The sequence below is a fragment of the Rissa tridactyla genome, chromosome 3, assembly GCF_028500815.1.
Source record: "Rissa tridactyla isolate bRisTri1 chromosome 3, bRisTri1.patW.cur.20221130, whole genome shotgun sequence".
Lineage (NCBI taxonomy): Eukaryota > Metazoa > Chordata > Aves > Charadriiformes > Laridae > Rissa > Rissa tridactyla.
In genome coordinates, this window is record NC_071468.1 from 86,370,943 (window position 1) to 86,386,029 (window position 15,087).

At 44.1% G+C, this 15,087-nt stretch overlaps 1 protein-coding gene across 5 annotated transcripts in view; it reads right to left on the bottom strand.

Annotated features, from left to right (window-relative positions):
• The window catches only part of ANKRD6 (ankyrin repeat domain 6), a 115,993-nt gene that overhangs the window by 18,562 nt on the left and 82,344 nt on the right, over positions 1–15,087 (bottom strand). For all 5 annotated transcript variants that reach the window (XM_054196962.1, XM_054196964.1, XM_054196965.1 and 2 more), the window contains one exon: positions 6,295–6,393. In XM_054196962.1, coding sequence (XP_054052937.1) covers positions 6,295–6,393 — 99 coding nt within the window. The remainder of the gene's footprint in view (positions 1–6,294; positions 6,394–15,087) is intronic.

A 15,087-nucleotide genomic window follows, 5' to 3' on the forward strand; every position in this document is an offset into this window, starting at 1 on the left:
CCATTCCGATGGATGGAACTTGAACAAGGAATGGTTGGTTCCTACTTCTTTACAGTCTAGAAAATTGATCGTGGAGAAGACCAAACTAGAGGCAGGAATGGGTTGTATTGGATTTAGTTTGTAATTAAGGATCTTCTTGCTGGCCCAGTTTAAATCAAGGCTGTTCTTGTCATTAGCCCAACCCCATCACAGTAATTGCAGTGAGGTCAAAGGCCATTCAGCTTTTTGGGGTTTGTCGATATGACAGCTATTTCTAATGGCATCTCAGTTAAATTTAAAAACCCCACGTATTTGGAACGTGGGAAGCACACCTCCCTACTGCAGGAGCAGGTCTCCCTTGGGGAGCCCAGCCCATGTGCTGGGAGGCCATTCACTGGGGCTGCAGAACGGCACTGGGACAGCTTCGGCCATGCCCGGGCTTCGTCCCACACTATATTCTGGTCCCCCAAATGGAAGCCCAGGTAGGTGAAGGGACACAAGGCCTGCACATGGCAGGCTCAGCTGCCTCCTGCCCAAGATGTGGGCTTTGGTGCTGACATCTTCACTACACAAGCACGGGGAGGGCCAAGCATCTACGAGTAAAGTCCAACCAGCACCCTGACCAGGAAAATAAATACTTCATCCATGTAACAGAGAGTGTCAAAGGATATCTTAAACCCTGCCCCACCTGGACTGAGGCACCTCCCAGTGAAGAGGTGGCAGGTATCAATGTCCTGGTGAAGGTCCCTACCACCCCCAGGTCCCTCAAGTCAGCTGGGCAGGACCTGGTCGACTGTACCCTTGGATCTCAGTGCACACGGTAACCTTAAACTGCTTGAGGTGCTGTGGAAGCTGAACCACCAGATTGCGACGGCCTCTGCGCGTGAGTCACTGAGCCACAAACGGCGTAGCCCACCTATAAATAACACAGTACGCATCGCTGTGTTTCCAACCGATCTCGCCTCCCCATCAGCAGAGGAGCAAACCCCGACCTTGCCTCTTACCAAGTCAGGGAAAACAGATGAGTTATATTTTTTTCACAGCATAAATTTTCAGACCGTGTAATCACCGGCTTATGTATCTTTTTATTAATTGCTAAAATAGCTGTCTCTGAAAGCACTCATCAGAGTTCTGCCTTTACCAAGGCATTAGGGGGCTGTTCAGAAGCTCAGAGGGCAATTACACTGGTAAACGTGTACTAACTGCCCAGACTATTATGTTGGGCACAATTTATGATCCTATTTGTAAGTGATTTATGTCTGAGGAACAGACCGCAGATCAGTAGCAATGAAGAGAGATAACTCTAGTGCTGTGTCACGCAAATGTGACCTTGAAAGAAACAACAGTCTGCCTAAATACAGACGTGGGCCCAAAGCCAAAAAGACACTTGGGTGCTTAAGTGATGCTTGGTAAAAGTAAGGCACTTAAAGCCTACAACAGTGTGTCTTAAATCCCACTCCTCACCTGCTGCCTAGCCCCAAAAGCAACTTAAACTCAGTTGTTTCCACTTCAGTGCCCCAGACAGAGGATCACAGAATCATTTTGGTTGGAAGAGACCTTTAAGATCATCAAGTCCAACCGTTAACCTAACACTGCCAAGTCCACCACTAAACCATGTCCCCCAGCACTACACCTACACGTCTTTTAAATACCTCCAATGTTGGCGACTCAACCCTTTCCCTGGGCAGCCTGTTCCAGCGCTTGACAACCCTTTCAGTGAAGATCTCGGCTTGCACGCTGCCATGCAGCACTGCAGTCATGGTGGCACCGAGGAGGTCATTGTGTAGCACACACCCAGTGCTAGCACAGCCCCTGACACAGTCATTTACCCTCCTCTCTCACACACTGGCTGGAAGAAGCTCCACACAAGTTGCGGGTATGCCCACCACCTTTTGAAACGAGGCCAGCGAAGGAGGTGGCCGCTGGCTCTTCTGCAACAGCAGAGGCTACGGTACTCGCCTGGCTTGTCTTGCCACGAGAGCACTGGTGTGTTGAAAGTGCTCCACTTTTAAGAAAAACCTTGTTATTCACTGGGCTAGAGAGACGGAGATGCTGGTGAGCGACTGGGATAGGAGCCTGCATCCGCTCGTGCAGCCAACGCAGGTCTGCACATCCTGAGGGCTCTGTGTATAACAGGACTATCAGCAGGTACGTTTCCAAAGGGCAAAGCCATGCTCTTTTACAGAGAGCTTAAACATCTGCTTTCAGGAGAGGGTTACAGGCTGAGTGTCCTGAAGAAAGGCAGATACACAAATCTTGGCCTTCTCCATGGATTTTTGGCATTACGTCTTTCCTTTGGCACTTCTGTGTTGGCTAGGCCAGTGGTGCTTGCTCAGTGTCCTGGTGTTTGCAATTACCTCCTCAAGTTTCTTCATTTGCTGACTAACTTAAAGCAGTGGATGCAACCACTGGAACCAGGCACCTAGAACAAGACAGTCAACTATTTTACATCTGAAGTCCACCCCAAGGGAAAGGGAACAACACAAGCAACTTACAAATGGGCTTCACGCAGGTATTAGTACTTCTGCCAGCTCTCCTGGGCTACTGGAGTCTCTACTATAGACCCTACTGCCCAAATTTAACAAGATTTGGTTTACCCTAGTTTTTAAATACATGTTACTTTTTCCTTTCTCTGATTTAAAACAATACGATAACCACCCTCCTTTGTTTTCCTGCACATTCCTATTCTCCAGAGCATCCATCAGTTGTACGACCTCCTTTAAAGCCCCTCTCCAGTGTCACACTTTGCCTCCTCACCGTCTTTCCGTGTTTCCAGAAATCACCAAATAAACTGTCTTGCTACAGGAGAATTGCACCAAAATAACCAGCAAAAACTCATGCCTTTAATCCCTCTTACACGGTGCTGGATGGCACTTGCAAAGTCTTATACTTTGAAATCAAGCCACTAGATTCACAGTAGAAAGTTTAAAACATTTTGAAGTGAAAATACAAGGAAGTGTTAAATAGTCGCAGGAGCATACAAGCATATGTGGTATCCTGAAGCAGCTCTACACAAAGGCAACTGAATGCGCCTTAGTGTTTCTCAATTTCAGTGTGCTGCTCTCCTCCTCCTTCGCTAAAGAAAGGCAATCATCATGATACACAGTAAGAATAATTTCATAACTGATGATGCATGACCAGCAGAAGTGAGCAAGGCCTGAAAAAATAAACGTGAAGGAAACAAATTACAGCTTAAATGAGACTGAAATGGGAGTACGGGAATAAGCCACTTTGCATATTTACGTTCGGCTAGAAATGATTATGAACCCTGGGTTATTGTTCCATTTGAAATTAATTTTCTGCTTCTTAAACTGAAGCTTCCAGAAGAGAAGTTTTGGGGCCTCGGGCCTCTGTTTTAAATCAACTCGTTTTCCCAGTTAGACTTTCAGAGCGCGCGCACAGGGCAGGGAACTTGATGCAGAGCAGCCAGCACAAAGCCCGCCATGCAGCCATGCAGGGCAGAAGAGCTCGGTCATGCCAGACCGCCCGGCCAAGGTTTCGCAGCATGCAGCCGTGGGAGACGTCAAGCTCAAGGCAGGGTCGACGCACAAGGTTTCTAACCTCCTTCTCTCTTTCTGATCTTCTAGGTTCCTTCCTAGCCTTTCTCTTCTGGTTTCTCTTATCTTTTTCGTCCTTGATTTCCTTCACCGGGGCAACTTTCTCCTTGACTATTTCTGAGGTGTGTGCTGTATGGATACTCATTGACCACTCAGAGATGGCATTGGGATCCCAGTAAGAGTTTTCAGTATTGGCAGGGAGAAGGAAGGAGTTAGCTCCCGGGGTGGCGTACTCTACAGAGCTGGACTCCACCGGTTGAAATTCATAATAATCCCACTCCAGGCCACTGGAGGTCATTCTTCAACTAATTCTTATGGCTCTTACTGTGTTTTAAAGAATGCATCTGTAGAACATGAAGCGAGTGTTTTAATGTTTCCACAACATTTAGTAACTTTTAAGTTTCTGCTTATCATGTGACAGATGAAAAGTTAGTATTGCATTCGTTCATTAGCTAAAGAGAGTCAACTCCAAAATAAAATGTGTTTAGGTTTCTCTTGTTATTTAGAAAAATAAATTATAGGTCATCTTTTTAGAACCTGGAGATTTTTCTGTGTTATCACAACACAGCACAGACAAAAATCAACTAAGTAATTTACTTTTCAATTAAACATGATACTCCCCACTCTCATAAGCGATTTCATCCCTGAACCTAAATCTGTATTCCTGAAAAACAGTGCTGAAATGTAGAAATGTTAATCAACACTTGAAACTAAGATGCCTTCACTGCCAAATAAGCACACAGTAAAAGTGACAGAAGGCATAATCAATAGCTTGCAACCAGAAGAGAGTATGAACATATTCTGTGGGACACAAATAAAGTGTAAAAATGAATTATACACAGAGAAACCATAAATAGAGAACCTTCTTTGAAGACCTATGTAAAAGGAAAGCAGAAATATTTTAGTTAATACCTTTCAGAAGCAAAAATCTTTACTTGGAATTTTAGACTTCCTCCTCCCTCTGAGACAAATCCAAACACACCTGCTAAGACTCAGCAACTCCTGAGGTTCTCCTCAACCCCAACCAAATTACTAGTACTAAATACAGCGCTAAAATCAAAATACATTCTAAAGAAACAGTGTCTGTGAATCAAGCATGCATCTGTTCTGTACAGATTAGTCACCACATTTCGAAGCTGTATCCAGTTATTGTGAACAAAGCCCCTGAGAAGCTTGCAAGGCAAGTGAAATAGGTCTTCTACAAGCTGAATATTGCCACAGTGCAAGACTCTTTGCTAAACTGAAATGATACTAAACACTGATTTATTGGTTTTCTATTATGGCTATCATGTTTACATATAAACAGCCTTGATTCTGTTCCTAGAGAATTAAAAAAAAACCCAGACTTACTCAAAAACCAATTTTCACAGAAACCAATTTGACCAAATCGGTGGAAGCTCTTGCATTCTTACAGCAACAACTTGCTGTTCTCAGGAAAACTGACTGTACTTGTAACATACCTGCAATTTTGTTTTAAATACCCAATGAATCATTTTTGCTGAGAGAAGTCAAAAAACCATACTCAGGATACATCTGAATAAACTGAGACTACCATTACACTTGCAAATCTGCTCCATTTCACGGATGGGCATAGGGAAAGAATAAAGAGCGCAGGAAGCAAAGCTTCTTCCTAGAAAAACAAGTTTTCCAGTAGAAAGCTGGCTGCACCAGTACCCCCATCCTAAGCTTGTCAGACAGACTGCTCACGTCCCACAGGGAAGCAGCTACTCACACAGAGAAAGAAACCAGTTTTCCAATTTCTATAGATATTTAAGATCCTCTAGAGGCAAACAAATGCCTAAGGGGATTTTCAAAAGGCACCTAGATGTTTCCAGTGTCCTTTTAATAGCCATACAGGTGCCTTTACTAACCCCCTTTGGACCTCGAGGTCCTTTGAAGAATCTTCACCTTATTTATTACAGGGGGAACAAAAGAAACTCTTCCTCAAACTTGTTCCAGCATGCCATCGAAGTTAGCAAAAAATCTGTAGAAGTCATGGTTATTCAACTGCTGTTGGACATTTCAGCCTATACCTTTGTTCACCAGAGTGAGGGAACTAAAGCCATGTTACCGGTCACTCCAGTGTGCCTTAAAGCCTGATCCAAGATTAGAACTATTCTTACGGAAAACCGAGAAATTTGAGTAACTTACATATTTTACTGAATGAAAACAAACTACCATTTGCTAAATTCAAAAGCTGGTTTCGTTGCGCTGGTGCTTCACCACACAACCTGCTCACAGATGCCACCACCCCCACATGGAGCGCAGCTGCCAAGAGGATGATTTCCCTGCGCCGCCACACAGTGCTCCGGGCAGCTGCTCAATATTCCATACGCTGCGGCGTAAGTCTACACAAAAAGCATCTCCCACTTCAGGCAAACATCACAACGGATTGTGTCCCCTACCTGACGTCCTCCAGGGATTTTCCCACGGAGTACAACGAGCTCTTATTAAATTTCTATACCACACGGCAGACAACAACTCTCACTGCTACTCACACCCGCCTGGCACAACCAGAGTTCTTATAAAGCTCTGCAGCTTCAGCAAGAGGACCAAGCTATTTGTTGAAAACCAACACGTTTTACATTGTCTCCCATGCAGTTTTGCGTCTCCAAATTAGAGGCTACGTCTCCCAACCAGAAAATAGAGAGATAGCTTTTGTTTTCATTTAATCCTACTTTAAAGAAGTGAAGGTCTACTGTTATTTGCAATTTACCTTCTCCCCTCCCCCCCAAGCAAGAAGGTTAAATCTACTTACATCATCCTGAATATCCAGGTCACAACCTGCCTTCAACAAAACCTGGACAACGTGGAGATGACCCTTGTGGGCAGCAAGATGCAGGGGGGTCCGGCCATGCTATGGATGAGAAGAAAATAATAATACCTTAAGGTGGATTTTAATGCTTGGTAGTTGACCAGAATTTTATCTGCTTTTCCTTGTTCTTCTGTTCATACCTCGCTCTCTGAAACCTGCAATAGCAGCAACTGACATATATTAATGTACCAAAGGCTTTACCGTAGTTTTGTTTATGCTGAAAACTCCTCCTCCTCCTCCTCCTGCAGCATTTCAGGTTATCCCGATGATACTCTACAAAAGGGGTATTGTATTTAGGTATGGATACTTCCCTACAAATTCAGATTTGGCTTTGTATCCACACCTAAAGAGAATGCATGACCCTTTTGTTTCTCTCCCTCTGGAGCACAGAATTGTCAACCACTTTCAACTTCATTTTGTATGACAAAACTGCAATAGTGGGCTACTCCATATATTGTAATGGGTACCATCTTTGCAATAGAAATAAGAATTACTGGACTGCTGTGTATGACAGATGCTCCCCTTAAAAGGAACGAAAGGCCTGTAGTCACTGCAAGTGACTTCACGCGTACAACAACCAGATCTTTTGCCAAAGATCTGTCAGGGTTTTTTTGACAATACTTATTTTTAAACATTACCAAGCTCTAACCCACATGAAAGTAAGAGTATAAAATAGTCATGAGAAATTCAATCTATAGTGTAATCAAGGATGGTTCCCCAATAAACAGAAAGACAGAAAAGCTTCAATTAGTGAGATGTACACATGATATATGGTTTTTAGGAGGAAAAAAAAAACCCTAAAGATTAGAATTTGTCAGTAAAATCATTTTTCAAAAAAAAAAAAAAAAAAAAAAAAAAGCATCTCCCCAACAAATGGGTTCCAAAAATCTAAGTGAAATAACAAGAGGAAAACAATAGTTACTTGTAACTGAGCCCCACTTCAGCATCATCCTTTGACAGAATTTAGAATGCAACGTTTCAGGAAAAGGGGAACAGGCTGCTTCTCCGAAAAGAGGCATAAGAATTGATGTGAAGAGTCTCAAAGAGGGGAGAGATTGTAAGAGGCAGTCTGGACAACAGAGGAGAGCTACAACAAGCAATTCCCTAAACATTTAACCCATACAACCTGAAAAAGAAAACTCACAAGGGAAAATCAAGAATTAACTCTTGCTGTAGGAAGTGTGTGTGTGTGTGTGTACATATATATATATTTCATCATTACTACTGCTATTGTCTATTTTTCCATCCAGTGATTTACCCTGCAAAGGAAGATAAATGGCCGTAATATGTCACCTACAGAAGGAGCAAACACCTCAAGAGCTGTCTGGCTTCTAGTGCCCTGAAGTAAGCAGAAGGTAACCATCAGCTCTCTGGGGTTTTAAGCAACTTGTCCAGCAGGAAAGCTACTTCAAGCAAATAAAAAACCAAGCTCAAGACAGGATTGTTTTCACACAGTAAATGCTATACCTACGTAGCTGGTACAGCCTTGGGAATTCAGCCTCTTCAGAGCAAAAAGGAAAACCAGTGTTAAAATCCAGAGAACGGCTGGGGTCAAAATGTCCATGTCATTCAAAAATGTTAAAAGTTGATTAATTGTCCTACATTATCGATCTGAAGAGCCAGGCCTAAGGGAAAAGACCTCATCCACTCTGACATGCGGGTGCCTCAAAACCCAAATGTTGTCTCCTGTTAGCGGCAACAGCTCGTTCCCACATGGGAAACTTCCATTCCCACCCCGCTGAAGGCGTGGGAAGGGCTCGCTTTTAGCTCTCACCACTGTCCCTGGGGGCCATCCAGCCTGCTGCCTGGGCGCTTCACACTCGACCTGGCCACAGCTCCCTTAACGCCTGCCCCTGCGTCGAAGGGCACTGAGCTGCACTGAGCACCCTTCCTTCTCCATCAGCCAGGAGGAGAGCCATGTTGCTGTGCCAGATAACTCAACAGCAGGAAGCATAAAAGTCTCCAGGCAACATGGCGGGGGGGGGGTGGGGGGGGGAATATATGCCAGACTGACAAATCATTCCCAGCCATGAGCAATATGTTTGCATTATGAATATGTGCTCCAGCACGTTCAGGTTTATGGGTTCTGACTTTCTACATTACTTAATGGCAATAAGTAAATCACCTAATCCGGGCATCTCACTTCCCAGCAGGTTACTAATACATCATGAAAATAATTTATTGCAATCTGTGCGTGGAGTAGAAAAAATCCCAAACAAACCCAACTTGAAGCCAGCTCACATACTTTAAAAGGAAAACAGCATCAACTACATGAATATATCCCAGCAGGGAAACTTTCTGATAAGATAATCATCTCTAACCACTGAAAACATGATGAGGTTCAGCCAAGGTACTGTGCTAAAAATAAAAGCAGAGTATGAGTTTATTTTGATACGAGAGACATGTTTTCCTCACCCAACACATCTCCTAGGCAATTGCCACATGGAGCACGCCTGGTGGCAGGGCACAAGCACAAGGAAAAGTTGCAAAACCACAGAAAATCCAGATCGCATGACCTTCACCCGCCTGTTCAGTGCCTTAAGGCACATTAAAATAAAGTCACCCCGGGGAATGGGGTTATCCGGAGGAGGCTGCCCTCGCCCCAGGGAGCACCAAGTTCTCCTGTCACTGGGACCAATCTGTCTCCTGTTCTCAATAGCTGGGCAGCTCATGGCCAGCCACAGAAGATGGGTGCTGGAGGAGAGGGTACTCACTGGAAGAGGCCACTGCAGGGCTGGGGAGAGCTGCATTTTCCCCGGCAACAGGAGAGAGGGCAAGGTGTCAGATTGGCAGGCAGAGAGTGAAGCCACCAGGCTTGGGAAGGAGGGAAAGAGTAGAGGCTGGCAGAGAGGGCTGCCCTGCTCCAGCCCCTCCAGGAAGTGACACCAAACACCATCACGTCCTCAGTGCCAGCAGGGACAGGAGCCTATGCAAGGCAACATTCCCTGACCGCTCTTGTCACTCAACAAACAGAGTTAACTCTGCATTTCCCCTATCACCATCCCCAAGTGTTCAAAACTTCAGCCAGGTTCCCAAAACCCAGGTTTTGGTTTAAAAAAAAAACCCAAAAAGTTGTTGAAATGGAAGACTAGAGGATTAAAAATTATATTGCTGCTTTTTATTCCAGAAGGTTTGTGTGTTTTGAGATTCTCTATCCAGAAACGTAGGTTCAGAGGTATCCCACCTATTGGAGACCCCTAGAGAGAGACCTTCAGAGACCTGAGCTACTGCATACATGCCATCCTTGAGCTCTTCCCAATGGCTATAAAGGGAGAATAGGAAAACTATGACCCTACTTAGGATGGGAGAGTGGGAAGGAGGATCAATTCCAGCACATTACACTGATTAGAAGCTCAGGCTTTTGGAAGAGCAATGATCATCTCAAGATTAATCATAACCCTGCAAGAACTGGCAATGCCAGATTTTCTTTTTCTTCCCAGTAACATCAAAATGAGAGCAGAGATGGGCAGTACAGCTGGACTGTATTCCAGCACGGGCAACGCAAACACTGGAAAAACACACCCACCCACCTCCTCATACAAACATAGACATACATATACAGGAATGTTTGCACCTATGTACACACATACCAATCCAGAACAAACTATGGGGGAGAGACAAGGCGATCTGGGTGCCCCCCATGCTGTGATGACAAATTCAGAGCATGGCAACCTTTGGAGAGAAACTTTCAACAGGTCTGTGCCACGGTGGGAAGCCCCAGCAGCAATAGCTAGAGCTGTTCCTCCTGCCTCCGATTTTCTCCTTCACGGCTGCAAGTCAAACCAACAGCCCTTTACACCAACTGCTGATGGCCTAATAGGACTTTTTCTTTTTTTTCAAATAAAATTTTTCTCTCACAACAACGCATCATCCTGCCTAAAATATCTAGGAGGAAGAGGGAGGAAGACAAAAAAATTTTCCTCTGTGTGTCTCCTCCATAGACAATTCAGACTCACCACTGCAGCACCAAAGAGGGGGCTTATCTGAATACGACATGGGTCCTAGTGGGAGCGGAAACGTATATGAACAAGAGTGTCTCCTATAGATGCCCACTACAAGGAGACAACACTAAAACCAGAGACTCCTTAACATGCACATTACCGACTTATAAGCATGTGAGCATTTCCAAATATGAACTGTAATGGTTTGGGGGTTATTACAGAAATATAAATGAAAGACTGCTACAATTTGGGATTAATGAACCAATAAAGCGGTCATTCCTATAAAAGATATGCAATTTGGACTTCTATTCAAATGTAAATAATTGTTTCAGCAGGCAGCAAATCATACAAATCCTCCCATGTCACGGGCTTGTTGACAAAATAAATGGGACCTATTGCACTAAGGCTGCAACTTCCAACAAGCGTGACACGCTGCTGGAGCTATGGGGCGTATCAGGTTGCAGCCAAGCATAGTAAACAGCCACATGAATTTCAGCAGTAAAATGCAAGGGCAGGCTTTCGTTTGCGTTCGATCTGTATTCCAGCTTCCAGACGTCGACAGGCAGCTGTCGATACATACGGTTTAAAAGCAGAATTTTCTCCGAGCGGCTGCCAGTGTATGGACTCTGCAATCAAATCCATACAGGGGGGCCTCAGCGCCACCAGCCGCATGATCTTGCCTTGTGTTTATGTATTTGTAGATGCTTTTATGCAAGTACATTCAGTTCTCCATCTCACCCTGCTCTTCTGCTGCACAAGGACTGTTATTTATTCATCCACTCTGCACTTACACAAAACCTTGCCCATCCACCTTTTATTAGAAAGCTTAAAAACAAAACCCAAATCTTGTCACTTTGTTCACACCGATGATTTGTTAAGACTGTTCTCCATGAATAAGCTGCGCGCACAAGTCAGCAGAAAGTTTCTCGTTGACCTCAACAGGCATTCAGCAAGTCCCTAAATGTTTGCTAGTCCTCTTTCATTTATTTTTATTTATTGTTTAAAACAGACACAAGTAGGTTTTTCAAACTGAAAGAGCATAAAAATGTGAAAGCACCAAAATATATTTATTTTTTTGCTTCTGTCTGAACTTACAAAGGAAGCAAAAGAAAGAAGATTGTTTTAAAGAATTCAACACACTCTGAAGTTGAAATCCTGATGACAAGTACTCCAGCATTACAGAAGTGTTGCCATATGGCAGGTTTGTAACAGGACTAGTTCAAAAAATCAAATCAAACAGACAGAATTACTGAATCAAAACGGAAGCACTACCTTTTGCATTTCTATGTTTTTTTCAAAATTATCATTCCATCTCCGCAGAATTCAATTTTATAGCTATGATCTTAATGCTACGCCCTGCAAAAAAGCTATATTCTGCTTCCCTTTGAAAAAAAATAATCATAAAACCCATGGCGCTGTACAAGTTATATTAAAACAGCCCGTACTACCTTTGTGACTTCCTCTGGAAATCTCTTCCATGTTTAACAGGCAAGTGGCAGACTCCGTCGTGCGTGCTTGCTAATGCACAGCTTTTTCTGGCCCTATTAATTCTCACTATTGAATGCTGCAGCCCGTGCCCCAGTGAAACCCAACATCCAGTAACACTTTCTTTTGGGGAGCTGCAACGCAGAGGTTCAAACTTGGAAATTTCACCCCCAGGCATGGAGCAAGCCCACGTTAAGGGCTGCCGTTCCCCCAGAAGTGCCTTCTTTCAGCCAGGCATCCTTGGGATACACCAGAAGTTGATGCCTAGGAGGTGAAATCCCACTTCTCTCCATCCTCCAGGCACTGTTCTGTTGACAAGATCGAGAGAAGCGCCGACCTCACTACCACCATTCCTCCTGGGCCACTCCTAGTGGTTCTCAGCCCTTTCCCTAACCTGTCTCAACTCAGAAAGTCAAAAGAAAAATAACATGGGAAAAGCAGCTCAGCAAAAGTCCCAGAGCTTACATGTCAAAGATGCAGCTGTCAGTAACTTTACTGAAAGTTCTACCACAAAAGGACTGAAAGAAGGGACCAGCTTTCTTGCGTGAAAGAAAAGACTTAATTATACCAGGCTCAGTTCTTAATTTTCAGCTTTTGCAGCATATTCACCAAAATATAAAGGCACCTGCTTGTTGGGTCAGTCAATTTGTATGATCAGTTGTTCTCATTTTTTTGCCCTTTTCATAAGAAAAACAGCTATAAATTTCACACCTGTGAAGAACATCAGACAAAAAAGCACAAAAATGGAAATCACCTCTTCATTCTACCAGGCAGAGCAGGAACAGAGCACGCTGGTTGACAAAATGCCCAAAGCAGAGCCATGAAACCTCATGCACTAGACCAACCACCCTGCAGAGATCCCACCACCAGGACGAGTGCCTGATGTACGTGCAGTGCAGGGCCACCAGCCCCCTCTGGGCTCCCTGGCATCAGATCATTAACAGCGCTGGGATCTGCTGGCCATCAGCTCTTCTTTACATATTTTAAAAGCCTCCAAACCTGGAAAGAGCCCCAGTGTCCCTCACTGGATTCAGAGAAGATGCTGGAGTGTAGACGAGCACGCTGACTTCACCCGCATAGGCGACTTACTAGCAACGCTGTCAAAACAGAACAAGTGCATCCCTGAGGAAACGCTGAAGGAATGCACTGATTCCCCACTGAATTTTGATTCTTTCATACGATTCTTCTTCTGAAATCATACAGTTAGAGGCAACAAAAATGAAATACTGTTTTGCAGCTGAACTGTTGTTTACTGATGCAGCAATTAACCACATCATATGACCTTCCCTATATATGATAAAAACAGAACAGGGCAAGCTTGCCAGCTGACCAACATTTAAGAGTACTTGGGTTTGTTATGGAAAATATGCCTCATTTTTCTTAAGCCATGCTCAATTAATCCATTTTGATTACGGAAGTCTTTAGCATTTAGCTCTAGATCCTGGTCGCTTGAAGCTGTGGCTCTGCATGGTGTTTTTCCACAAGAATCGGTCTATGCTTACAGGTGTGTATCAGAAATAAATTTTAAGCCTAAAGTGGTGTGCAAACTTGTTCCCTCCTTCCAGAGAGTTTTGTCTCTGCGTGTCTTCTTCCAATAGAACTCTGATAGAATTCAGCAGGAATTTTGGCTGAGAAGTACTAGTGCCCCCCTCCCCCCTTTTTTCTTTCCTCTGCAGCAAATCCCTAGAATTTAAAATTAAGTCGACAGAACAAACCAAACACTTTGAGTAAAAGCATTAGACATACAGGTATAAGAGAACTAAGGCATGCACATGAATACACTTACTTTTATGTTTCATTTGCAATGAGTTTTATCTTGCGGGGGGGAGAGGGTTCTGGGTTTCAATTTATCTGAAAGCCTGATCAATAATTCTCTGCTACAACAAGCATGCCATCTAATTTCCATCCTAAAATTAACCACCCCTATCCCGAAAGTAGTTCTCACTTTGTGCCTCTTCTGCACAAGACCCCAGCTCTCTGATGGCTTAAAAATCTCTTCAAATTTCCAGTTTAAATATACTTGAGGCTAATTTATATGTGCTTGCTCCTGTGACAGCCTTGCCCTTGACTTTAAATGGTTCTTTCTCCTTCCAGCCTTTGTGTCACCAGATTAGCAAGCCAAGCTCTCCCAGGATATGTTTATACAGCCTTTCATAGGCAAATATGCACCTACTCTCCCTATGCAGCAAGCTGGCTGGGAGAGAGCCAGATGCAAACTGGACGCTGTGTAGACATTACTGAGCCTGAACTGATGGGCTCTGATGAGGGCAGCAGCTTGGTCTCATGCCTCTTGGTTCACATCGAGCTCACCTCTATCTGGTTCACAGCACGGGAGGAATAAGTGCGTGAGCACCTCCAAAATACTCCACGTACATAGCCTCGCTCCTCTGAGGGCCTCCCCACCCCTCTGTGCACTGCTCCGCAGTCTTGCTCTTCCGAGCAGGGCTTGTCACCCGTCTACCAAAGTACCTCATGTGTGCTGTCTGCTGATGTGCCAGCATGCATCCAGAATGACAAGAAGGACAGCTTTTGTCGTCCCCCCTCCCTGGGCTCCATGGGGATGACCCACAACCTCTAGGGAAGCATCCTGTAGTACCCAGGTCATCTACAGGGATGGCCTCACATCCCACCAGTGAGCATGGCTTTCCAACAGAAACACCAACGCTCTGCACCTGGGTGCAGTTCTGCCACCCAGTGAGCTTTGATTTGATTTTCCACACAAGGGTTGAACAACAAAGCAAGAGCAAGAAACAGGAAGCCACCTACATCATACAGGAAAGAAAAACTTGTCAACTCTAGCAAATCTGCATTTTATCAAATAAACCTGATTTTGTGTTTGAAAGTATGATCTACACAATTTCCTTCTTATTGTAATTGCCTAATAAACAACGTTAACAATGAGAAAGTGTCAATTTTGCATTTGAATTGTGGATTGTGGCAACTAATTCCATGAAAACAGTTACATCAGTGGCATGATTATTCTCGCAACCATTACAAAGGACACCCCATTTTATGTTCAAACAGTGGGGAAGCTGGATTTGAAATTTCCTTAATGCACAAATTTATACAAAGCACGTCATCCTTTCAATTGCTTGTGTATTTTCAGGTAGGTGCCTCAGCAGTCTCAAAGCTCATGATCTTAAAAAAAAAAAAAAAAACACCGCAAAACCCGGAGCTATCATTCAGACATCAGTAAATCAGTATTTCCCAATCTAATACTGACTACCTTTAATTGCTGTTCATCAGCTACACAGCCGCTTGGACAAGAGAGGCAATCAGGCATCTTTATGGGACCATTCACGTTTATTAC